The sequence below is a fragment of the Neovison vison genome, chromosome 10 (assembly GCF_020171115.1).
Source record: "Neovison vison isolate M4711 chromosome 10, ASM_NN_V1, whole genome shotgun sequence".
Lineage (NCBI taxonomy): Eukaryota > Metazoa > Chordata > Mammalia > Carnivora > Mustelidae > Neogale > Neogale vison.
In genome coordinates, this window is record NC_058100.1 from 20,264,825 (window position 1) to 20,292,599 (window position 27,775).

Consider the following 27,775-nt stretch of genomic DNA (forward strand, 5'->3'; position numbering starts at 1 on the left):
TAAGCAGCCACTTTGGGAGATCAGACACATTTCAGTGATGTTGCCACTGCTCAAAACATTTCAAACTTCTTTAGAATGCTCCCAGAAATAATTTATGAGCCATACAAAACTCAGGCTCATTGCTTTATAAATTGCACTCATATAGCAGTAACTTGAAGCAAAGCAAAATTGAAAAATAAAATTTTCCCTTTTGTTTACAAAAAGAAACTTACATTTCTTTTTGCTTTTCCTTCAGACCTTCCCCCTCTCGTGCTTACTCTCTCTCATTCTCTCTTTCTCTCTCTCTCACAGATAAATTAATAGCAAGTCTTAAAAAATAAATAAAAGCTTGTATTGCCTTTGAGTCGGCTGTCAAAATGCTCTGAGCTCTGTCTGACAGGAAAGTTAATCAAACATGTCTAATAAACATTCTCATACCTCTAAACTTTCTTTCACTTATTGACTTCCCCAAACCTGCTTTTCTTTTGTTATTACTGTGATCACTAGTGGGAAGTCCATCTTTTCAGAGAATGAGCTTTGAAAGCTACTCCTTTGACACTCCCTATCCTATCCCTTCTACACAGGCATCACTTTCCTGGTGTTCATTCTTCCATCCCTCTCCAAATGCTCTTGACTTAACCTTTTCATCTCACCTGTGGACCACCACACTGTACTTCGAATACCCCCACCTTCCTGTATTTGCACATGCTCCCAATTCATTGCACACACAACCTCATCATCTAATATTCCAAAATTACCTACTTTATACTGTCTGATGAATTTTTGTAACCCTATGCCACCTATCACAATTTTTTATACAATATAAAAAAAATTTTTTTATATCCTTATACAGAAACCCCCATTGATTGTATGATAGTAGTGTTGTCTGTAAGAGTCCCATACTACATTTTAACTGTGGTCTGTGAATACCAAATGAGGCAAAAAGAAATTTTTTTTCTTTAAAGATTTTATTTATTTGACAGAGAGAGAGAGATCACAAATAGGCAGAGAGACGGGGGGGGGGGGGGGGGGGGAAGCAGGCTCCCCGCAGAGCAGAGATCCCAGTGCAGAGATCCCAGTGCAGGGCTCGATCCCAGGACCCTGAGATCATGACCTGGGCCAAAGGCAGAGGCTTAACTCAAGAGCCACCCACATGTTCCAAAAAGAAATTTTTAAAACATATATAAACAGCACTCTCTAAGACTCTTTGGCTTAGTACCTTTCCATTTAGTCTCACACGATAACCTGTGAGAAAAGTACTATCTCAATTTCAATAGCAAAAAGGCTCAGAGAAGTCAAGATGACTATTCAGCGGGAAGGGTTCATGCTACATAGGAACTCATTGCTCTACTCTCAAAATGTGTGTCCATTTTAATCCATCCTGTCTTCAAAGGGACTAAGAGGTGATGATATTTAGCATTACAATCTTTCGTCAAGATGTATTGAACACAACAGGGAAACATTCAGCCCAGTTTATTTACTCACCTGCTCCTTTACTATGAATCCTCATGTTGATAAATAAAATCCAATTCTTAGTTTTTCCTGAAAAATTAAAAGAAATTTGTAAGAAACGAGAAGTGTATATTACACAAATAATAAGTGCACGTTGTGTGGAAGGATGTGGGAGAAGGAGCATGCTTGCTACTGTATTGAACTCAAAATAGAAATTTACAGTTTTTGTTTTAAAGTTTTAATATAAAATAAGCCGACTCCTGGCTTGTATTTCTTACAGAGTTAGCATGGTTTTACCAAGAAGGTCTTTAAATTTTGACAGTTTATTTTTCCAAAACGGATTTGTTCAAATATATATTATAAAGTTTGTACTTCATTATACACCCTCAGCAAAACAAAAAGTCTAAATATGCTTAATGATTCCGTTTTTGCATAACATAAGAACATTACTTAATGGTGCTTGAATTAACAAAATGAATTGAGTTAATTGATGACACCCCTTCTTAATGATACCCTGACTTTCTGAGTCATCTCTTCTACTTCTGTCAGTCTCATTAGCCCAGGGCCACTTGCCTACCAGGTGCCCTCTGGCATTTCTATAGATCAACTAAATGGGCCTGCTTCAATGCTAAGTCAAGGAGAAGCAGATTTTTTGCGGTCTTCTGACTCCTTTCTTTCGTCCACCTTGAAAATCATCAATCTTTACTCAAATTTACTTTGCGGGTCATAAATATATACTGGTGGAATTTTACTACTGAAGGACTCTGTTATATTGTGATAAAGCTTGATGAAGCACGGGGTTACATGTTCAACACTTTGACTACAAATAAAAATACCAATATAGGGACTTTATTTTAAAAATATATTCAAGCATTATTACCTTCAGCATCAGCACTGCATAAAGAAAAACTGGCAGAACATGCCATGAGATTCGTGGTTAAAAGAAATAAATGTGTGCTATTAAGCTATAGAAAATACATACATTTTGAAAAAATATAATGCCTTGTACCAGAACGTTTTAGTCCATGAGTAAAATCGTAAAAATACTTAGACACACATAATTGTTGAAGATAAGTGTATTAAAAGTAGATTTTGACTTGGACTTTTTGAAAAAAATCAAAGAACAAAGGGGAAAAAATGATCTTTTAGACAGAAGAAAGACCTAAAGGTGAATATTAAATTTTATATACGTCTCTTTCTGAGTTGATTTCACCTCATGTGAACAGTAGTTGTCTGGTGAATGGATGTATATGAACTTTAGAAACCAAACTTTAAATGGAATTTATTTCAGTTATGCCACAGACTCCTAGAAATGTCACATTTATTCAAACAGTTATTTGTTACTTAGAAGTTTAAGTGTTTTGACCAGTGAAAAGTTAACAACAAAACGAAAAAAGCTGAGCATAGCATGATTTAAAGAATGCCAATTTGTAACCCAGGGGAGAGGTATTTGCATACTAATTGTAATGTTCCTGCTGTCACATTACCTTCAGCTTGAAGATCAGTCAGAAAAAGAAATTCGGCATCACCTGTGACAGTCAGACAGTGGAACGAAAAATGCCAGTGAAGTGAGTTGCTGTTTAAAGCTATTTTTATCTCGGAAGATGTACAAACGAAACATTTGAGCCTTCATTAGTCTTGATGTTTTATTTCCTTCATTTATGATAAATATGCTAATTGTTGTCTTTCTTGCTGATTTATTTTTCTCCTTTCTCTATTGATTTCTTCTTCTTTTCTAAAATATGTCAACAATTCATGTCTTGCTTTTGCAGTTAATTCTTTCATATTCGCTAAGATAAAGGAAGGTTATGCAGGGGAGAAAAAACAGTAAGCTTTTTTTTTTCGTGAAGCTTTTCAAAATTATTAAATGTTAGAGTTTGTGACAAAAGATATGTATGATCCTTGCAAAAATTATTTATTATTGCAATATTTATTAAGAAATTTGAAAACAGATATTAAATGCTGGGTAAGTTAGCAGCTGTCACTTCCTGGAGCACATGGGCTCCTTGCTTGAATTTCCCATTCTCCAGCACACTGCTAATTGAGTGTGAAGAGCGAAGTTGTTGGATTCCACAATTTTTGATGCAATACAACTGGTTCTAGCTGGCACAATTAGCAAGATAACTGGTAGCTTTCACGCAGTTCCCATCTGGCCTGGCTCTTCTCCGGACACATAATATGGGGACTGCTGGCCTTGATGGCACTCGCTTAATGAAGGAAACAGAAAGGAAATCAGCCAAAACCCCATGAAACACTAAGTGCAATTTTGGCTCCAGATACATGGTGAATTTTCATGGCAAATCATACACATATGAAGTTACTCTGATTATGCATCACAATTATACAGGAAATGCACACGCACAAATGAGAAGAGTCAGACAAAAGCTGTGTTAGAGTTACAACTAAAATCAAAGTAAGAAAGAGAGAAAAAGAAATGGTAGAGTGGTGCATTATCCACTTACTTAAGGGACCATGTATCAAGTAAAATTTAGCCAAGTCAGCCACCTTCTTTTTTTCCCCGAATTTGAATTCAATAGTTTCTTTCTTAACATGTATACAGTTGCATTTTTAAAACATAAGACATATTCCTCACTCACATCTAACATGAGAACTGTCCTATTTTCATGTGATATTTCATTTTCATTTGACAATGAGATTTCAGAATCTATCTTCTGAAAACTTTCTACTGAGTACTCGATTACTGCAATTTAGCTATTATTTACAGGAAATATTATTTGTGTGAAATTCAGTAAACTCTATTACAGGAAAAGCATTTTTGAAGTATTTATTATCAATATTCCAAAACATGAGCAAAGTATGAACATATGCGTATTGACTCATTCATTCTAGGAAGAACTGTAAGTAGAGTTTAGGTTATAAGGAGACACAACAGTTAGAATTCTAACTGCCCATTAGTACATGCAAGTTACTGCACCAGTCATTAGCATCTCTGAGACTCCTTATTCACTGGTGATGTAGGATTAAAACAGACTGTCATTTGCAAGATTAAATAAGATAAAGTATATGACCTGCCTAACACAGTGTGGTATAGACTATGAACATTTAATGCATTGTTGAACATTCTGATGCTAGGAAAAATATTATTTCCCTTATTCATATGTAACAATAATTTATTCTCCCACAGAATTATAAATATACAATCAACCCAGAACTTAAAAATTTGAACAGCTAATTAAGAACTTATTCCTTTAAATAGTTGCATCTTGACTAGCTCCAGAAAAGTGAATACTGCATTTCCACTGGCCCTTCCATCATATCAGGTCATCAAAGTCGAACCTTTCAAGTCAAACTTGAAATTGGTCAGAAAATAGTGAATTGAGAGCACCCCAGGATTTACCACACACCAGCAGGGGTATTTCTTCAGAGAGCTGAGGGGCAAATTTTCCTTTCATAATAATGGAACATCTTGGGGGCCTTAAGAAATACTAGAACATCCAAGTATCTCTAATTCTATTCTAATAATCTCTAGCTATAGAAAATAATATTCTAATATATCTCTCTAATTCAAAACATTGACATTCTTCTTTTGTTCTGGGTTTTACATCACTTCCCACATTTTGTTTTCTTCTTTTGTTTTTAAGGTTTTCCTACATTAATGAAACTCACAAAAATAGCTACCATTCATTTAAATGTCTCCATTACTAAAAGACTCCTTTACATCTGATAAGGACTTCTCTGAATATGCCTTTTGCTTTTGGTATAAGCAAATTCTGGCTCTCCCTGAATAACATGACTTGCCTTGATACCTTCCAGAATGGATATTGTCCATTTCCCCCAATTTCACCTCCCCCAGGGGTGAGAGAGAGGTCCACGGTCTGTCGCTCCCCCATGATAATTTCACATCCTGCCTCCTCTTCCTTCCACCATTAATTATACCCTTTGAAGCTAACGCAATTCAGTTCTCAACATTCAATAGCCTTAGCATGGTCACCTACCACCATCTTGAAAGCCATTATTCTGCTTCCATTGAAGGTTTTAATACTTCAGTCATTCATTCATTATTTGATTATATATGTTCCACAACGTTTTTGGACCAGACATACTGTTCTTGGTAGTGGAAAATTATTATGCCTGAGTTTTTGCGTCTGAGAGACCACCAAGGAGCCAAGCACTGATGCAATCACACGAGGGTTTATTTGACAAGCTTAAGCATGGGCCCAAGTATACCCGACACAGAGGAGTAGGGACTTGGACCCTGAGGTGACATGTTTAAGCTTGGGCCCAAGTATACCCGACACAACGGAGTAGGGACTTGGACCCCAAACCAGATTACAGTAAGAGTTTTTAAAGGCAGAGTAGGGGTGGACTCTGCGGTGGGTGAGGACAAGGGGATTATAGATGATGTAAGTCTCCAAGGATTATTGGAAGCAAGGTCTCCAGGACCTTGAGGGGCTAGCTATTGTTGGGAGAAAGGTTATTCATTACCAATAATAAAAATCTTCTCGTGAGACCCTTTAGATGTATAACAGTGGGCCATATACTTGGGAATGATTCTCGACACTGTCTTGGAGGTTTAGAGATAAAGGAATTGTTAAAGTAGACTTACAGGATCCTGGTCAGACCTGTTGGGGTAGGGGTCGGTCAGGCTAGGATTGTCCTTAGCAAAACCTCAAGATGAGGGCAGTTGAGTCCCCAGGGGAGAGCCACTCTGTCTGTCTCAAGGGCTTGTCAGTAGGTAAGGAATTTTAATGATTTTCTTCTGTCTCTGTCTCCCACATCAGCTAAACTTGAGGTGGGATGGCCTTAATTTTCTCAGCCTCCACAAAATAACAGTATTTATTCCTATCATCAGAGATCTTACACAACAAGGAAGTGTATGTTCACCTCTGAATCCTTTCTGTCTACATTGTTTCTCAGGGTTTTTTTATTTTTGTTTGGTTTTCTTTGTGCTTTTTCTGGTGGCTGTTCCTCACTCAGAATTGTTGTACGGTGTGCCCAGGTTTGGGGTCAACATTCCTCAGTGCCCTGTTCATTAACATATATTTCACTCATACTAAGTAGTTCGCAATCTGAGTACTCTGTTAGCCACCAAATATCAATCTTCAAATAGAGACATTTTTAAACATGTGTATTTTAAGTGACCATATGATAATTTTAGCAGTATTCAATAGGACTCCTTACAAGACCTAGTATTTGAATCATGAAATATAGCATAAGCTTATTAGCATAACAGGTTTTATAGTGCACAAAAGCTCTTCAATGTAAATTTAAATCTAGGTTTGGGTCCCCTTCTCCATTAATGAAAATAGAAATTGAACCACCTAAATTATTTAAATGTCCATTAGAATGAAAAAACCACTATTTAAAAATGGTTTCATGAGAAATCTTGTGTGCCAAGATTTAGCAAATCAAGGGAGAAAGGAGTATCAGCTGCCCACCATCAGGGAAGAAAATTTCAACAGGAAATGTAAATAATGGAAGGTAGTAAAATGAATCTCCAGTCACAGATCTTCCTCCATGTGTTCTCTATAAGGACACCCGTTATTATCTGAAAACACAATCACATCTGCAGCAGCAGAAGGGAGCACAACAAACCCCAACACAAATAATAAAAACGGCAGCAAATTACAAGAAGTAACACAATATAAAAGTATGGATATTGCTTCACATAGCATATTTAAGATCAGTCACCTTGATAGGCAAAGATAGAATTTTATAAGAATGACTCAATATGACACTGTCTCTGTTTTATCATCAATCACTTTAATAAAAACTTTCAATTAGCTCATCCCTTTCCATAATAAGTAAGTCATTTGCACATCACAGCTATGTAATCTTAGTGGTTTTTTTTTTTTTTTTTTTTTTCTGGGTAGCAGATGCTTTCTATGGATGGGAGCTTATCTCATCAGGATCTTAGTTTATTAAGGCAAATAATGCATGATATACTCGTATCTCAGGAAGTTTATATCTTAAACCTGATTTACCATTTCTACATCACATCCCCAAAAGTATACCTTCTTCAGAAGACTTAAGTCTATAAATTTTTTGACTGCTTTGGAAAAGATATTACTCTGTCCTGACAGATTGCTAGATTTAAATAAATCATCCCAGAACTGGAGGCATACCAGTCTAAGGAAAAATAAAGCCTGTCTCGAAGTGGGGCAAAGGTTTCTCAGAACACTATAAATAAACACTTTTAAGATCATCACATATTAGAAATCCTTAATTGAAACACTTCAAAAACTTTTTTGAAATACCTAATTATAACATGGATAATTTTATATACTGTGAAAACTTAGAAAATAGTTCATTTATCGCTATTGCTATCATGATAAGTTTTCGGGAATAGACCAGAGTAATGCCACATAAATGAACAATCAATATATTTACAGTTGAGAAGAAATTCACTCTACTTCATAGAACCATGATCAATCTCTCTCCTATGCTTTTATTAAGATGTAAGAATTTGCAAATATTAATAAATTGTAAGCTAGATTAATAAATAATTGCTAATGCTGAATTATATCCCACTCTATGTTGCTATTGCTGTCCACTGTGGAAAACATTATACAATTTTTGTTGACCTTTTGCAGTTTGATTAATGGCACAAAACTCTTTTAAATTATGTCATTCAACAAATACATATAACTCAAATATTACTATAGGTTACGGAAGAAAAAGATCACAATGCTATTGTCAAGGGTAGATGTTGTTTCTACAGGTCACAAACAACAGAAACAATGGCGTGGTCTGAAAATATGGACACACTTTTAACCAACCAAGGTAAGATCTGACGAAGCTTAAAAATAAAATGATTAAAAGTAAGTCTTTAAATTCTGAAAGTTGTAGTCATTATAAAATATGAATTTCATCAATATTTGAAGCATAAGTGTCCCAACAGTCACACAAATCTAGGTGGAATATAGGTCCTAAACCTAAGTGGCATTAGGTAGAACCTAAAATAAGACATGATTATAGAAACTTCAAACATTGACACAAAATGAAAATCCCAAATAGGAAGTAAGAAATCTGTCATTTTCTTAGACTCATTATCATTATATATATATATGTACATATATGTGTGGTGTGTATATATATATCATTATATATATATTATCATTATATATATAATGAAAATCAAATTACCTTCTGAGCCGATATTAAATAATATAAATACATATCGACACATGCACATATTAATACATTTAAATATGTTTTTTTCACTAAAAATTAGAATTGCTGTTGAGATAAATATTTTAAAACTGTTTTTAGCCTGAGTCATGAATATATATATATATATATACTATTCTTGTTACAAGCTGAAAGAAACATACAAACTATTAAAAAGTTGAAAATTTAGGGGCGCCTGGGTGGCTCAGTGGGTTAAAGCCTCTGCCTTTGGCTCCGGTCACGATCCCAGGGTCCTGGGTTCCAGCCCTGCACTGGGATCTCTGCTCAGCGGGGAGCCTGCTTCCTCCTCTCTCTCTGTCTGCCTCTCTGCCTACTTGTGATCTCTGTCTGTCAAATAAATAAATAAATAAGATCTTTTAAAAAAAGGTTGAAAATTTAAATAAATCACTTGTTTTTTTCATGTCTTGAGGCTAAAAGTATTAAGTATTTATTTCAACTGAAGTTGAAGTATTTAAGTATTTATTTCAACTGAAATTATAATTTTTAGTGAAAACAAAAACATATTTAAATGTATTAATATATACATGTGTGGATATGTATTTATATTATTTCATATTGACTCAGTAAGGTAAGCTGATTTTAAATAAATACAACCCCAAAATTTAATTCAAAGTAGTCATTTGGAACTTCTGTTTCTGTTATAGACAATTCTGTTTTGCAGCAGTTTTATCTCAGTTGTATCTCATACAGGAAAAAAATGACTCTGCAGAGACATGTATTAAAGAATGTTTAATAATTAAAATCGTTGATACTAATCAAATGGAATTTCTACTTCAAATTTACAAAGTAAATATCAGAATATTAGAAAACTTTAAAACATAATAAAGTTGGGTGAATTCTTCATAGTTGTTTATTCACATGCAAAATTAAATTGAATTAGACAAAACGATTTTGTTTTTATAATTCTTAAATGATTAATTCCTAAAGCATAGACATAAAATAATCCACATTACTCCTAGAATTCAACTAAGGACATACACTAAGGAATTGCATTTTTGTAAATTTTGAAAGGCATGTTTCTTTTTTACTTAAGTTTATAACCGGTGGGACAGATCAGGTTTACTAGAAGCCTGCAGGTGGTAGGGGAGTAGGGAAGCTCTAGGGGACAGCGCCACAGAACAGAGGCATGGAAGATGTTGAGCTCAAGACAAATGGTCTCATTGGCATATCTCCTGAGCTTTTCTATTTCATGCCCACATAAAGTAGGAGAGTCCTAGTTTCATTTGAGTAGATGTTTGGTTTTTTGCTTTTTACAATACCAGAAAAATAGCTTGGAAATTTTTTGAACAGCTAAATAACTCACCAAATATGTTTCTCGTCAACTTGGGGATATGTCCTGTAGGTACTGTGGCTTGGCTCTCATGTAAGTTTCAACACCTAGGGCTTAATCCGTTTGTCAGCCCCAGTTAAGCCTAACCAGTAGCCATTCCATTCTGCAGAGAATGCCCTCAGAGACTATCATTTTAATTGCATGTAACATATTATTCCAAAGTCCCATGACATCTTGTGATCATTCATATTGTATATAGAGAATAGAAGTGTAGTTCAATAAAATAGTGTGTTCAAGACCGAGATAACTAGCTCATTTTAGCTGTTGATTCTATTTCATTGTGTCCCAAACTGAGTGATGGGAGAGGGAAAGAAGACAATAGTTATTATCTCCAAGTAGTCTTTCATTAAAATTGCTGAATGTGAGAAAATAATAAGTTTCTTGATCTCTAATTTCCCATCTCTCGGGAATACATTTAGATAATCCTCATTGGGAGGAGGCCTCATGTGCCTTAACGACACACATATAAAATACTGTCAGACAGGAATCTACAACATTCTTTCAATACCATTAAAGTGTACTTTGTCCTCTCTATAAAATAGATTTCAGCATAAATTCTGTTTTGAACCCTCAAATTCATCATTGTTCAGACAAAACTCATGGAAATTTTAACAGCATGTTATTATTAAGAGGATTTTTATAACCTAAATTTGTGTCACAGAAGCTTCTTGGATGTATTTTTAAATGCAATAAATGTGTAGTTAATTGAATTTTTTATAGTGTTCACATATTAATGGCATCCACACTCTCCAATATTTCTACTGAGAATTTTAATTGGTACCTGATAACCTTTGGTAATGACTTGTTATTTCAACTCTATTTCAAATAATAACAAAAAAATTAAATCTATTTTTAATTTCCCAGTGTTTTTAGATGCTTTTATCTGGCTCCCTGAAGCCTTTTCTATTTTCTCTTACTAAAATCACTTTGCTTCCCACCTGCAATAACCTGCAAATAGCTGACTTTGGCCCCTTTTCCATAAACTTTCTCTTAAAATTTTCTTTTCCACAAGTTTATTTTCCCTTTCCCCTGATTCTCCACAAGCTTATTCACCCCTACTTTGGACCAAGAAGGGATCAGAACTCTGAGTATGCAGTCAGTGAAGAGCTGCTTTGAGCAAATGCAAAGGGGCCCTCATGGCAGGTGGAAGAGAGTCACCAGTGTTTTGGAAGGCAAATCCTTCCCAAGGCAAAAGCGCTGATGTATATTTTTTTCCTCAGAGAGATCCACAGTCTCATTTATAAACAGATACTCACCTCAAACAGGTGCAATCTGTGAAACCAAATGATACGAACTCAAGGTACTACCTTAGTCCATTCAATTGTGGAGATGTAGTAATGACCTTTCTAACCTGCTATCTAAGTAGAGGTACAATCCTTTTTTAAAAATATATATATTTGGGGTGCCTGGGTGGCTCAGCGGGTTAAAGCCTCTGCCTTCGGCTCAGGTCATGATCCCAGGGTCCTGGGATCGAGCCCCACGTCGGGCTCTCTGCTCTGCGGGAGCCTGCTTCCTCCTCTCTCTCTCTCTGCCTGCCTCTCTGCCTACTTGTGATCTCTGCCTGTCAAATAAATAAATAAAATATTTAAAAAAAAATATATATATATATATTTATTGCATGCGACAGTCAATGCTTGTGCTACCAAACCCCTCAAAATTACACTATTTTAAAAATTCCTGATGTTAAGCTTAAATTTTTATTAGTCAAGCGAAGACTCATATATTTTTCTCACTCTCAATTCTCCCCAATACTTTTTGTGTTATAAAAACAATTAGATAACCAAATTTTTTTGTTCCGTTTTTGTTGGTTTGATTTTCTTTTCTTATTTAAATTCAATTAGCCAACCTACTCATCCCTAACTGATTTAGCAAGAATTAGCTTCTTCAGTGAGCTCTAGATATATTTTTTAAAGATTTTATTTATTTATTTGACTGACAGAGATCACAAGGAGGCAGAGAGGCAGGCAGAGAGAGAGGAGAAGCAAGCTCCTCGCTGAGCAGAGAGCCTGATGAGAGGCTCGATCCCATGACCCCGAGATCATGACCCAAGCTGAAGGCAGAGGCTTTAACCCACGGAGCCACCCAGGCACCCCAGCTCTAGATATTCTAAAGAAGAATATTTCAGGGCACATTTTGATGAGGAAGGTAAAGAAAGGAACAATATTAATCTCAGATAGGAATAATACCCATGTAAATTTGGCTGAAAGTCAAATAATGGGGAGAAGTGAGACCTAAGGGAATCAGAGGCTGCAAGCGCTACCTGTTGTTATTAAATTTAAAGGAAATTACATATACTAATTAAGGCAAAGTAAACAAGCCTGCAAATAAATGGTCTAAAGTTTCTGGAGAAATGCATGCTCAGAATACCTGGGAGCAGGAGAAAAATACAATGCACAGGCTAAGTTAGAGCAGGTAGTATGAGGGAGAATGGGCGACAACGGTGTTTTACTTAAGGCAACATTGGAGAAAAGCTCATTCACTTGCTTTATTGACTTTAAATTGCGTATCACCACATAGAGGGGAGAAATAGTCACACCAAGTATTTTGCTGGTTATTTTCTTGGTCTGGAGATTTGAATTTGCCAATGTATTCACTCAAGATTAACAAAATGTCAGTCCTCCCGTCTTTGCTTTGAGCCCAAATGCACATAATCTAACTCTTGAGCATCAAATTGTTTCCTCACCAACTCACAGCAGCAAAGATATTCTTACTCTGAAGTAAATATAACATCATTACTTGGTTTGGGCTTAGTTCATTGGGTATAGAAAGCTAAGCCCATGGATTTCCCATGAAGTTACCGTCATCAAGACTTTCCTCTAGACACAACTTCTTGATGTTTAAGATCTAGAAAGAAAAGTACAGGTTTTCTTTGTTAATGGAGCTAACTGGAGAAATAGAGACAAGAATATTTTATATTTATGAGACACCCGGATGGCTCAGTGGGTTAAGCCTCTGCCTTCAGCTCAGGTCATGATCTAGGGGTTCTGCAATCAAACCCAGCATCTGGATCTCTGCTCAGCGGGGAACCTGCTTCCTCCTCTCTCTCTGCCTGCCTCTCTGCCTACTTGTGATCTCTGTCTGTCAAATAAATAAATAAAATACTTAAAAAATATCTTAAAAGAGAATATTTTATATTTATGATTATTGATCCGAAATAAGGTTTCTAAACTTAAAAACAAGAACATACAACTATATAGAGAGGGATGATAAATATTTGCTACTGAACACTCAGTAAATGCTCATATTATACAATGTATTCCTGTTGATTATGTATACTGCACTGCCTGATATACAAAAGTTTTTCTTTTATATTTTATAGCTGGTTTGGATGCTTTTCGAACATTTCTAAAATCAGAGTTTAGTGAAGAAAATGTTGAGTTCTGGCTTGCCTGTGAAGACTTCAAAAAAACAGAAAGTGCAGAAAAAATTGCTTCTAAAGCCAAGATGATCTATTCTGAATTCATTGAAGCTGATGCCCCTAAAGAGGTGAGGAAAATACTCCAGGATAGTGACTACTCACCTGCTACCAAATCTGCTCCCAATTATAAGACTTAATCCATCTAAAGGGAAACAAATTGTCACTATGTATTCAAGTAGAAATGTCGTAAACTCCAATAGAAGTGCCTTTAAAATGATCCTATCTTTTACAGATTCAGTAAGTATTTTTCAACACCTACTATGTGCCAGATATGACCAATATTTTTGTTTCCTTAGCACAACATGCAGATTTCTGAAAAATTGTGTCCATTATCTCAGGTTAAATCACTCTAAAGTTTACCCTATAGAAATGTTACTTCAATGTGTTCTTGCATTTCAAGTTCACTTTCGTTTTCCCTTTTATAAATCATGGTGGTCAAGATGGAATAGAATTCTAAAAGAATTCTATTTATATAAAAATTTAGAATAATATGTGAGGGAAAATAGGACTGTTAACGAACAAAATGAACTCTTCATTTTTAGTATTTTGGATGTCCACTTTATGGCAGGTAATATCTTACCTTCCAAAAGAAGCATTTGCTTACCTTTATTTCTTTGATAGTAAAAATTAGCCAAAGGTATGAAGCAATGTTTCAGGATCCACCTGTGCTGCTTTAAGATAAGGAAAGTAGAAAAGGTCTTAGAGAGAAACCTGGAATGACTGGTAATAACTCCCCCCCAAAAAAGTATTCAATGTATGTAACACCTCATTTATATTTGATTTCATTTCCAGAACCAAACCATGATCATCCCCATATACCCTTTAATATTTAAAGTTTAAGTGATTTATAATTTAAATGATTTCAGTTCCTCACTGAATATATCATATAAGCAAGGAATTTTAATGCATAAGTACTAAACAGAAAGCTACATGAATTACTAGTACCGAACATAAACTACTAGTACAAGTCATCTTTCCTACAGAGGCAAAAACACCAATTTCCTCCTAGGGGATAGTTATTATATTTTCTGACCCAAAATTAGGATTCATGATGTGAGAAGGTTTATTACACTTATGGGGACAAAGAAAAGAATAGGTAGATGAAAACACTTTCAGAAAATCTAGGACATGAAGTGGCTGTATCAGTAGTTCAAGTTTTAATTGGACATTAATTACTATGGCATACATTGGCTAGTATAACTTTACAGACATATGAGCTACTAAAGCATAGCTTTAAATTCACGAGGCGGGGGCGGGTGAAGAGTGAAGAATTTTAACTTCTGTGAAGCTATTTCAACATTCATTTCCCCGTCACCATCTAAGAATCAATAAATAATTCTGGAAAATTGAAAATATAGTATATGAGATTTGTCAAGTTGATTAATGTGTCATTTCCTAAAAGGGTTTGAAATCAGCTCTAAAGATATCCTATTTATTGTGATATTGATTTGAAAGCCAGATTTTTTTTCTTTTCTATGAATTCAGCTAATTAACAGTGATTGTTTTAGAATAATATTCTCAAACATTTTGCATGAAAAGTCTTCTAATAAGAAATGTCATCTTTTAATTATAGCTCAATTAATCTCACAATATATAATATAGCTCAATTAATCTTACAATATATAATAATTTATCAATTTTGACAAAATAGTTTTGTTTATCTTCCTAATCTTTTCTTCTAAAATAAATTTATGTGGTAATAATTTAAATAAATAGCACAGTTATTATTTTAGCATATAAAAGTTTTATGGCTTTTTATACTTTGTCCATCTAATTAATTTGACCAAATAAAATATAATTAAATTTATGGCTGCTTTTCAAGTAATAATTATAGTTTCTCTTTGAAGTATCTAAAAATGTTATTATCAAATATGACAAAATTCACTGAAAACAAAGAACTATGTAGATGTACATTTGAAATAATCATTATCTTTCCTATTATTTGCCATTAATTGTTTCCAATTCAACAGATTACTAAATTTCACCTTCCCAAATTACTAATGGACATTTGCCTCTTATATTATATGTCAGTCTTCAAGGTATTTCTCTGTCTATCAGCTGTATATTAAATATAATACAACTGTGGGTATGTTGACTCATTAAACTGATTTTTTGAGTGCCCGTCCCCACAATGAAGTCACAAAGCAGGAGAGACTGACATGTAATAAAACCAGTCAAATACACAATAAACAATATAATAATAAAGCCACATTTGAAGTTCATTATTAGCACACTGGAAAAGTGATTAAATCTGGAGAGTTAAGGGATGCATTTTCTGGGTGACTCACACATGAAAAATGTACGTCATGAAAAGAGTAATATCAAGACGTAAATGAAGAAAGAATATTTCAGACAGAGGGCACAGTGAAATCACATGGAAGTACAAAGCTCCCTAGTGTTTCCTGAAAGTTACAAACATTTTGATATGGCTAATGGAAAGTGGGGGAATGAGGTTGGATGGGCAGTAGTAAAGATAAAGAAAGGGTGGGAAGTATTTTAGATTTATCTAGTAGGCAAACTTATGAAGACAAGTTCATATATTTGATATAGAAGCTGGAAAACATGATTTTCACAAGTAAAAAAATTAATTCAAGAGTGACATTTGTATGAGAATAGTCTCCAGTTTTCCATATTTGATTATAGTTATATAAGCGACTCTTACAAAGAATCAAAACTGAGGCTCCTGGGTGGCTCAGTCATTGTCTGCCTTCAGCTCAGGTCATGATCCCAGGGTCCTGGGATCAGCCCTGCATGGAACTCTCTGCTCAGTGGGAAGCCTGCTTCTCCTTCTCTCACTCCCCCTGCTTGTGTTACCTCTCTGGCTGTCTCTCTCTGTCACATAAATAAATAAAATCTTTAAAAAAAATTAAAATTCCTTAAAAAATATAAAAATTACAACTGATCTTCTTGGTAGAAAATCCTACAGTAAAGAAGAATGGCAAAATCATGTTACGCAGATGTCTATTAACTCCTATTTAATTTCTCTTTAATTTCTTGCATCTCTATTTCCTCATCTATGAAATTGCTAGCATAACTTAATTTTCAAGTGTTGCAATTAAACAATTTATAATTAGATTATAATAAATTTACTAAACAACCCCTGTCTATAAATTGACATTACTAATGGTTCTCCCTTTCCTGTTCTAACAGGCAAAGACAGCACACTGAACAAAACAACAAAAATTGAAATTTTAGGTCTTGATGAGAAATGATAATAATCATAACTAGACTTTATGCTCTCTCTCCCTTACAGCATTACCTTTTCTCTAGTTTCTATGCTAATAGTGTGATATAGTGGAAGACTGGAAGTTGAGAGCTATCTAGACCTAAATTAAAATCCTGTAATCTTGTGGTGAGCTGTTCTACCTCTCTCTGCCTCAGTTTCCCATCAACTCATTCACCTATAAACCAAGCACATAACAACCACACAGGACACATGAGAATGATGAGTAAGATCACATGTCTATGGTTTGTATCATGCAAAACAGCTCTTAGACGATTGTAATCCCTTTCTTTTTTTTAAACAAGTCACTGTTAGGGCTATAGTTTCAACCTGAAAACAACCATTATAAAAACATGTTAGCAAATCACTAGTTTGAGATAAAAAGAGCTACTCGTTGAATGGACTATACTTAGACAATTTCAGAAGAAAATACTGAGGAAAAAAAGTTATGAATATAGCCAGACATTTTAACTAAGTGATTTAAAAATGAGAAAATTATTAGGCAAGCAATATTTTTAATTTTCAAAAAGATTTTACTTACTTATCAGAGGAAGAGAGACAGAGCACAGGTAGAGGGAGTGGGAGGCAAAGGGAGAAGCAGGCTCCCTGCTGAGCAAGGATCCTGATGTAGATCCTGGGATCATGACCTGAGTGAGCCCAAGACAGACCCTTAACTGACTGAGCCACCCAGGCATCCCGACAAGCAAATTTTTTTTTTAAGCAATTATTTTTTAAAGTGCCTCTACTTTGTACAGAATAAGAACCTGTAAGTGTAAAAGAAATTCTTAAACTTTCATGTATTCATCCTTCAATTTGGACCACTCATTTCATAATATTTGGAAATTTTAAGAAAGTAATTTTACTTGGTTTTTAGAGAATGGAACTCTTCAAAATATTTCAAATAATATTTTCTCTTTTTTTTTTAATTTTATTTATTTATTTGACAGACAGAGATCACAAGTAGGCAGAGAGTCAGGCAGAGAGAGAGGAGGAAGCAGGTTCCCTGCTTAGCAGAGAGCCCAATGCGGGGCTTGATCCCAGGACCCTGAGATCATGACCTGAGCCGAAGGCAGAGGCTTAACACACTGAGCCACCCAGGCACTCCGAAATATTTTCATATTACTAAAAACACTGACAGATTTTAAATATTCATCTTATATTTATCTCATTTATGTATATTATATTTGTGTCATTCTTTTTATTGAAAAAGAAATTACTCAGGATAGAAAATATGTGATTAGAGAGAAGAATGTTTATGCTTATATTGGTTTTCATTTTGAGACAGTAGAAAATGTCCCAAATCAGACAACAGTGTAATATTTAAAATTATATAAATGCAACTGCATATTATCACCAATCCAGGAAAATACATTGGCATTTTTTAAGTCAAAGAATATTAGTATGAAATATTTAATTCTTAAATGTATTTATTAAATGGGACACCTGCGTGGCTGAGTCAATTAAGCACTCCCTTCCTCTCAGGTCATAATCCCAGGGTCCTGGGATAGAGCCTGGCATTGCTGCTATTGGGCTCCTACTCAGCAGGAAGTCTGCTTCTCCCTCTCCTTTTGCCTCTCCCTACAGTCTGTGTGTGCACTCTCTCTCTATCTCAAATAAATAAACAAAATCTTCTAAAAAAAATAAATAAAAATGTATTTATTAAATGTGAAGACACCACAACTCATAAAACAAAGAAGAAACTATAGTCACAGGGGAGAAGGTATCTTCATGGGTGCAGGAGACTTCTTAAAATAACTATGTCTGGTGTTTTGCTTTTATTTTTAAGTCAGTATAATGTTATTTATTGATATTTTATTTCACATCAGCAAATACTCATTCTGTGTCTACTGTTCATCCCTTTATAAGACGAAGTATCTCCGTGGAAGGGCAGCTCAGTTTAGGCAGGAGAACAGATTAAAAAAACGCTGAAGTATAATGCAATATGTTGTGTGAACTAGGCAGCTTGATAAGGAAATGCAAGAAAATAAAATAGGTTGAAACTACGGTTTGGCTCCAAAGAAACTTTGAAGCGAGTTGGGTTAAAAAAAATGAAATTTATGGAACTAAGGAAAAATAGCAAAGCAACAAATGATTAAGTGAAAAAAAAAAAAGTTACAGAGGGAACTCTTTGCATTATACCTCGAAGGATATAATGATTGAATAGTAGTGAGACAATATACTGAGATAAGGTCTTTATTATAAATAAGGTTAGCTTTAAACAGAATCTCAAAGAAAGGAAATAGATATATGAATTACTGGTAGAGAGAGGCTCATGAAAATAGGCATTTGGAAGCATGTCTTGATATTACTGTCACACCAACTTTGTCTTCTCCATCTTAGATTCAAATGTTTTCTTTGCAGTTTTAATGCCACTTCCACCGACATGTTGATGTTTTTGTCTAGCCCCACAAGTTGCTGCTTATCAACAGTGTCCCCCAACTCTAGGATCATCTCCAGATGTAATGAGTTTGCCTCTTTATTAATTTCCTAATTTTTTGTACACTGATCATGAAGTGTCTCGTATATGCCAGGAACCATACTGGAGCAGATAAGAAAAAAGACAAGAGTCCCTGATTAGGTAAAGCTAACCATTTTGAGGGGAGGACTCCAGTTAAAAAATCATTAACAATAATCTTTCATGAGAGTTGTGGTAGGAACACAGGTGATATGTAGCATGCAACAGGAAAATCAATTTCTAGGGGGGATGAGAAAATGTATCTCAAAAGAAGTAATACGTGAGCTTTGACCAGAAATGGGAGTATAGAGGGAATTAGACATAATGGGAGAGAAGGATGGGAAAGGAAGACGAAGAAGAAGTCAAAGCACCAGCCAGCGCCTAGAAGGCTAGAACAGTTGTGAAGGAAGCCTAGCACAGTCTGTGTCAGAGAGCAGACTGAAGGAACATCACCTCCTGGATCCCAATAATTTCTTCTCCCTTATTTATTTCATCTTAAAAAGCCTCTGAAAATGTGAGAGAGAGAAAGAGGAGAAAAAGGAGGTGATCAAGAAGGATGAGAAGGAGAAGGGGTAGGAGGAAAGGAAGAAGGGAGGTAAAGGAAGAAAACAGAGCTAAAGAAACTATAAGTGACATCTCTGCATGATGCTTTCATGTGGACTATTGTATCTGATCATCATGGGCACTATCTTAGGGAGGTATTATAATCACCCACATTGCACAGGTGAAAATGATCTGAGCCCTAGAGAGAAAACAATGAGTCCCACAGTCATGATGATACAACAGTTCATGAGAAGAGAGGTCTACAGCCCGTGCTCTTAGGTTCCAAATTCCATTCTCTAGATCTACTATTTATTTTAAATGTTTGTAATAAAGCTGGGAACCTTGATGTTTATGCTAAAGGCAAAAGCATAAAATTATCTTGGCACACAGCGTCTATCTTCTTTTCTATTAAAAGCTTTATTTCTCTTCTCATATTCTCTTTAATTTGTATAAAACGTCTTAAACCACCAAGTTTGGATTCATTATGGCATTAAGAGGCGAAAGAGTTGCAGAAGTACTTCTTCTAAATAATTTGCAGTGTCATTTTGGCCCTCTGAAAAACAGGCTGCTACGTTTTAACTTGAAAAGAAAACACTCAGATGTTTTTCCAATTTCCATGTGTCTCTGTGCTACTGAAATCAGTCTTGGATTAGCATGTTTGGGTTGGTGAATGAAACGAGTCAATTGGACTCCCTCTCAGCTATTCCAGATAACTTCTGCTTATGTACATCTATTTTTAGCAATCATACGCGTTATCCATATACATTATGTCCATCTATTTTTATCAATTTGTGTGATTGCATGTGTTATCATTTCTTCTGCTTCCTTTGCCCGATTTGAGACATTAATACTACCTCCCAACACGTGTCACTGATTTGTGTCTCTAAAACCGATAAGAACAAAAGGATAAAGTCCTGCGCAGGGATGGATTCCTTCTAGGTGTTACAAACTCTGCTATTCTCAACTTTAATAGCCACCCTTGAGAATATATTTCAGGATATTCATTTTCCTTTAATAATGTCAAAAATGAAGTAATACAAGAGGAGTTTGGGGTGATTAAATAGAACTATGTAACCAAAAACATGACTAGAGGCGGCTTTAATTTGAAAGTAATTTTCAAGCTCTGTTGTGAATGAGGTCTAAGACGCCACCTGCTCTGTTTTAGTAAGGTGCTTTCCATAGGCAGGAACACTCTCTGTGCTTAGACAGTCTCCTGCTCCACTCGACTTTCTTTTTTTTTTTTTTTTTTGTTCCACTTGACTTTCTAGATGAGGAAAAGACTATCTAATTTGAATGCGAGAACACAATTGAAAATTTTCATTCAAATTATGTAAAAATAGAGAAAGCAGAGTGGAGGGTCACGGGAAAGCCAGCTGGTACCCTTTAAAATGTATTCTTCCTGATTAAATAATTTATTGAAAACTAAAAGGATTTAAAACTGCTGGTATAATAAGGGGGAATTTGGCTGCCATATCTTAGGGTTAACAAAATCCCATGAGTATTAACATATTCTGGGTCTTTAGAATAAAACTGTTTTTAAACAACTGCCCCAAACATCATTCACAAGGTAGTCATTTTAATGCAGTGGATTGCATTCATTGTCACCTATGTCAAGGCCTTTTCAAAATTGACAGAATTTAAAAGCCTCTAATGGTTGTGATGACATCTCTGCTGTCAGAGATTCAGTAAGAATCACAATTCTTTTCTGAGACTGACAGTGCAGTGGGCTCAGATATCTAAGATAATTCATAATCTTTTGAAAAAATAAACAAAAGAAATATTATATTTCTCAGAGCCCTTGAAACTGAACTCTGTATCCATACAAACAAAATGCAAGTAGCTATCATATTAGTAAGTAATGTTAACTTTATTTCATTAACTAATACACTGTTTAGCCCAGCCTCTTTTTTTTTTTTTAAGATTTTATTTATTTATTTGACAGACAGAGATCACAAGTAGGCAGAGAGGCGGGCAGAGAGAGGGGGAAGCAGGCTCCCTGCTGAGCAGAGAGCCCGATGCGGGACTCGATCCCAGGACCCTGGGATCATGACCTGAGCTGGAGGCAGAGGCTTTAACCCACTGAGCCACCCAGGCACCCCGTAGCCCAGGTTCTTGACCTAAGAATTTGACCCTCTCAGCATAGTCGGAGCTTCCCCCTAGCTCCCAAGCAGTTCAGGAATGCCTCAATATCCTCCAGCTGGAGAGGCTCCATCTTTAGAAGTTCACTTCCTGATGAAGGAAGTTCCTTGGTCTACTCCAAGCTCAGCATCTCCTGCCTTACTTTTTGAGATAAAAATTTATCCATGCATCTTCTGGTAGAACCCAACCAAAAATTATAGCTGATATTTAAACAAAGTAGAAGATGCAGCTCACAGACATGCCCCCAGAAGTGATTTTTTTTTTAAGGATTTTATTTATTTATTTGACAGATGGAGATCACAAGTAGGCAGAGAGGCAGGCAGAGAGAGAGAGAGGAGGAAGCAGGCTCCCCGCGGAGCAGAGAGCTGATGCGGGGCTGGATCTCAGGACCCCAGGATCATGACCTGAGCCAAAGGCAGAGGCTGAGCCACCCAGGCGCCCCCAGAAGTGATTCTTTTAAATCTATCTATCTATCAATCTATCTCTGTATTTGAGACCTAATATTTTCACTATTTTCCCAGTTCACTGAAATTAAAGGGATTTGAGAAGAAAAGACAAGACACTTTCTATAACTTAATTCTCATACTCACTTATATTGACTTCTCAGGGGGCATTTAACAAAATTGATCACTCTCTCTTAATTGAAATACTATCTTCCGTTGATTTCTAGTACTCGATTTCCTCCTTCCTTCCTGACTGTATTTAGCAATCTCTTTTACTGTTCTGACTCCTAACCCAACAGAAACTATAATGAGGGAAGGCAATCCCCTTCATTTTCTGCTCACATTCATTCCCCCAATAATTTGTCTGGTCCCATAGTTTTAAATATATTTTTATTTTATTTATATATTTGTGAGAGAAAGCAGGCATGAGTGGAGCGGGTGGTGGGGGAGAAGCAGGCTCCCTGCACAGCCGGGGATCGTGACCTGAGCCAAGGCAGACACATAACCAACTGAGCCACCTACTTGAGAACAGGAAAAGCAAGAAATTCTCAAATTTAAATTTAAATTTAAATTCTCAAATTCTCAAATTTAAAAATAGGTGCCCCTATTTTTAAAAGGGCAGCTCAAACTTAACAAATTCAAATCTGAGCCCTGATCTTCTGTTCAAAACGTTCTTCTACCTGAGTCTCCCCATCTCCGTTAATGGCAACTCTGTTCTTCTATTTGCTCTGGATAAATGATCGGTAGTCATCCTTGAATTACTTTCACCCACGCCCCCTCAGCTCTTTTGTGATCTCATTCTTCAGAATACTGCTGAAATCCAGCCATTCCTCAATCGATCCCATGACCCTGAGATCATGACCTGAGCCGAAGGCAGAGGCTTAACCCACTGAGCCCCCCAGGTGCCCCTCATTTTTCTACCTTTTATCCACACCCAGCCATTATAACACAGGGCAACCAGTGATACGTTATTTTTTTTTTTTCAAAGGTGTTCCTTTACTAAAATTTCTTCCCATTGGTCTCAGGTTAAGTAAAAATTCCTTAGCAGAACTATAAGGTCCCACATAATCTGGTACCTTCATTCCTTTCCAGGTTCTTGCTTTTCCTGTTCTCAAAATCCACTGGGTTCCTTTTGGTTTACCTGCCCATGTGCAAGTTCCTTCCTTAATCTATCTCTTCGTGATAATAACTCAAAGATCTGCTTACTATCTCATTTCCTTCAGAAAGCTTATTTTTTCCTTTGGATTACGTGCAGAAGGAGAAGACATGGTAGGACTAGAAATTACAGAATTTGGGAAAGAGATTCCATTAAAAAAGGCTAAACAAGAGAAATAAGAGTGAGAATGAAAAGAGCCATTGTGAAATTACAAAATAAAAGGGAAATGAGGGGAAAAAATAGAGAGATCAGAGAAATAAGAGGTGTCAGAGATGATTCCTACATTTCAAGCTTGAAGAACTTTGGAGAAAAATAATGACATTTATACAAACATGTGGGTGTGATGTTTTGTCACTGACATTAAGCTGAATTGCCAAGACACAGCCTCATAAGACTACTAATTATCTCCTGGGATTAGTGTATCTGCTCATCAGTCAGCTATCATAGCTGATGTTGGCAGTTCCTTGGTAGGAGAACAGACAAGTCAGAGAAATGAGAGAGATAAGTCAGAAGTACAAGTTTCATCTATATTAATAAATAATATTAATTTTATGTTGGAATAGTTCCCTTTAAAATTTAAATGTGATTTTTTTTTAACAAATAAAGAAACATTTTTTCACTTTATTTATGCAGTCTGTATTTATGGAGTCCTTACATGGCACAAGGCATAGAGAAGGATGCACAAAATGTAAATATGATCTAAGTAACACAAAGACCTTTGACGAGCCCAAAGGAAGCAATCCACAAGTAAACTTCACAGGGTAGATATTACTTGAATGTAGGCTCAAGGGCATAAAAGACTGTGAAAGACTTGGTGAAGAGGAGTGACTTTCAGGTGAGTAGGATGGTATGAAAAAATGTTCATAGGTGGGAAAATACCAGGAATTTGAGGGGGGTTGTCTAGCTTAGTAAAAATACAGGGCACACATAAAGGAGAAAAAAAAGTGAAGTTAGGACTCCATTGTAAAAGCCATGAATGCCAAAATCAAGGCTTTGAACGTTTTGATTAGGAAATGTGGAGTTACTGGAGGTGTCCAGTTCTAATTAAAATAATAATAAGAAGCCAACACAGGCACACCAGGCACCAGGCACACACCAGCCCTGCTGTGAATGAAACCCCCCCCCCAATGAGTGAATGCTTCAGTGAGATAAATTGCTATATTTACTATTACGGGGAATACAAAGTTAAGCAAATTGCAGATGATGTCTTTTAGTAATTAATGGTATAGATCAGTTGTCTTCTTATTATTTCTAGTAGAAAAATAAGAGCTCCTTATACTGCACTTAAGCGCTACAAGACTTGTAGGCAAATCTCATTACAGGAACTTTCTTTCTCACACCCTCTACCCCAGCCGTCCAGACATGTGGCTTTTCAGAACATAACCAATTGTTTCTCGCATCAGAGACTTTGCATTTGTTGTTTTTTTCTGCTAGAAATGTTTTTTTTTTTTCTCTCCCCACACTCTTAGAGGACTGGCTTCTTCTCATCCTTCAAGTTTATTTCTAAAATAATGCTATTTGTTTAGTTGTTGGTTATCATTTCCCAAGTATAGAAAGCATTTGGTACATAATAACCATAAATAACTATAAATATTTGTGGAATCAATGATTGTAAGGATCATTTTATTTTAATTCTCATAAAAAAACTCAATCAGGAACTACCTAGCTTAATGATGAGGAAGCATTGCTCAGAGATATTAAAAACTCAACCCGGGTCACCAGGGTACTAAGTGTTAGAGAACAGATGAGAAAATTATCCCAAAGTCTTTCCACTGCCCTCCACCATCTTCCTATATAAAGAAGGAGATATTGATTCCAGATCTGAGGCCTTCAGAGAGTTGTAGCGTTTGGCCTGGAATTTTCATGGAGGACATAAGAGGATGATCAGAGAAATAAAGGTGCAAATGTGGGATCGCTGAACAGCTGAAATCCCTCAAGAAGGAAGACACCTGTGAACAAATAGTGACCTCTTTCTGGTTCTTTCCAAATTAAAAGTTTTTTCTTCTTCTCTTCTTTCTGGAATAATAATATTAAAATATTTTGATATCACTTATTTCATTTAGTCCTTGAAACACTTTAAGATAAATGTTATTACTCTTCCCTATTATACCATGAAAATGAAAGATTAAAAGAAATTATGGAATGTCCTTCACTCATATGAATAGCAAGTAAGTAGCTGAGGAAAGGTTTGATTATAGGTCTGTCTGCCTCTTTTAACCTCAATTCAATAAGCACAAATTGTCATTTGTAGTCTTTCGTTCACTGGACCCCTAAATTATGGAATTTTTACAATCTCCCCATTTTGCCAAGAGACATTTTAATTCTAGTCAACAAATATTTATTGATTGCCTATTATGTGGCAGATACTCTGCTAAGTGCCGGAAAATAGAAGAATAAATGAGATGGAGGGAGCACCTGCCTTTCTTGAGTTTTTAATTCTAAGATTCAAATCTCTTTTGCACTTCATGAATATTTTTTATTTAAATTAGGCACCCTGGATGTGAAATATTCTGCTTCACAGAGTATATCCTGGAATATGTGTAGAGTTGAACAAGCCTCTTCCAAGGGTTTGGGGCATTTTACAGATTTGCTGATGAATGGTGTGTTCCAATGTAATAGATCTCTCTTAGACCTTGCGGAAGATACTCATGTATGATAGTTGTTTGGGAACAAGGATACACACACACACACACACACACACACACACGCACATGCACATTCATACACAGGTTTACTTTGTGGAAGGCATGGGAGTCATTGAAGAGGGAATGTTATTTGGTTTATTTTGGCAAACAAAAAGAAATACAAATTAGAAATACAAAAAAGAATGTTGTGTGGAAAACAAGGGGAAGTATAGAGAATGGGAACGTGTTGGTAGTAGCCAACCTGCTAAATCCTAGTTATTGTTCTGCCTGTGGAAATTATATTATTGGTATTAGGTTTAAAGTACTAGAAAAAAAAAAGGATTTATGGGAAAATACATTTAAAATCATGAAATATCTCGTTTGATTTTTTGCCTTTGTTATTGTTTTATAATCTCAAAATAAGGCTTTACTTCTGTTCTCTGTCAATGCCAACCCTCTCAAACTAGGAAAAATAATTATTTTTTAAAAGACATTATTTATTTATTTATTTGAGAGAGAGAGGTTGCACAAGAGAGAGATATAGAGAAAGTGAGAACCAGCAAGGGGAGAGGCAGAGGGAGAGGAAGAAGCAATCTCTCTTCTGAGCAAGGAGTCTGATGCGGGACTTGATCTGAGGACTTGATCATGACCTGAGTTGAAGGCAGTCACTTAACCAACTGAGCCACCCAGGTTAGTTTTTAGCCTCTGATTGGTCTCTTTGCAACCAATGTGCCTTAGTTTGCTATTGGCTCCTTCCCCAAATGACCACCTTTCTACCGTCCTCCCATTAAAAATAAGAAAAGATCACCCAAAGAAAGAGAAATAATTATACCAAACATGTGTTCTGCATTCCAAGAAAAAAAAAGTATGACATTTTCTGCTGTTTTGCATCAGATTATCTTTGTGTTTAGAAAAACAATTCAAATAATATGTGCATCTACCAACTGTATAAACCACGTATTCCTTGACTAAACTAATATAATGATATGCAAACTTATTTCCACAGATCAACATTGACTTCAGTACCAGGGACCTCATCTCAAAGAATATTGCAGAACCAACTCTCAAATGTTTTGATGAGGCTCAGAAGTTAATCTATAGCCTTATGGCCAAGGATTCTTTTCCTCGATTTCTAAAGTCAGAGATTTATAAGAAACTGGTAAATAGCAAACAGGTTGGAAATCATAAGAAATGGTTTCCTTTTTTGTAGAGAAGGTAAATGATAAACTAATAATCAGGTTACAATTTGGAGAAAAACAAGTGACAGGAGAAATCAACCTTTAATCACCACACTCAAGGCTAAAATTGTTTAAATATACAAAAACAAGTTTTTTTAAGGTTTAGAAAACATTTTTTCACTCCAGCAGAATATATATATATATATATGGCTTTAGGTTTTAAGTCATTTGTTTAGAATTTTTCATTTTATCAGGTACTTAGAAATCTCCTACTAGGAGAGTACAAGGGAGTTAATAGAGATGTAATACACTCTTAAATCGTAAGTGGATATTCTCATGACATTATGAATTCAAGAACTATATATCTTCATGTTGCTGAGTGGGAGCCTATTTAACACCATATACATGATTTTAAATACCATTTACATTGTTCAAAATCTTACTTCTGTAAAACAATAAATTCTGCACCAAAACACAATCCTCCCTTTAGTGTATTCAGCTATGTCCTTTTAATCAAGATCTGCCACATAATAATATGGTGATTATCTAAATTGCCATGACCCTCAGATTAATTAAAAAGAAAATTACAAGAATGTGTGCGTGTGTGCGTCTGTGTGTGTGTGTGTGTGTGTGTATGGAACACCGTGGATCAAAGTTTGTCAAAATACATCGCCTGGTTCAAT

At 35.6% G+C, this 27,775-nt stretch overlaps 1 protein-coding gene across 1 annotated transcript; it reads left to right on the top strand.

The window, feature by feature from the left end:
• The first annotated feature begins 2,988 nt into the window (after positions 1 to 2,988).
• Positions 2,989 to 27,124, top strand: RGS21 (regulator of G protein signaling 21). The gene is made up of 4 exons (XM_044266262.1): positions 2,989 to 2,999; positions 8,099 to 8,175; positions 13,233 to 13,399; positions 26,921 to 27,124. Exons 1-4 carry the CDS (start codon positions 2,989 to 2,991, stop codon positions 27,122 to 27,124), a joined length of 459 nt encoding a protein of 152 aa, XP_044122197.1.
• Positions 27,125 to 27,775: the final 651 nt, after the last annotated feature.

Excerpts from the sequence above, each read along its gene's own strand:
- RGS21 (XM_044266262.1), top strand. Across the intron at positions 8,176-13,232 it reads CACACTTTTAACCAACCAAG|CTGGTTTGGATGCTTTTCGA; the intron begins GTAAGATCTGAC and ends TATATTTTATAG. Across the intron at positions 13,400-26,920 it reads AAGCTGATGCCCCTAAAGAG|ATCAACATTGACTTCAGTAC; the intron begins GTGAGGAAAATA and ends TTATTTCCACAG.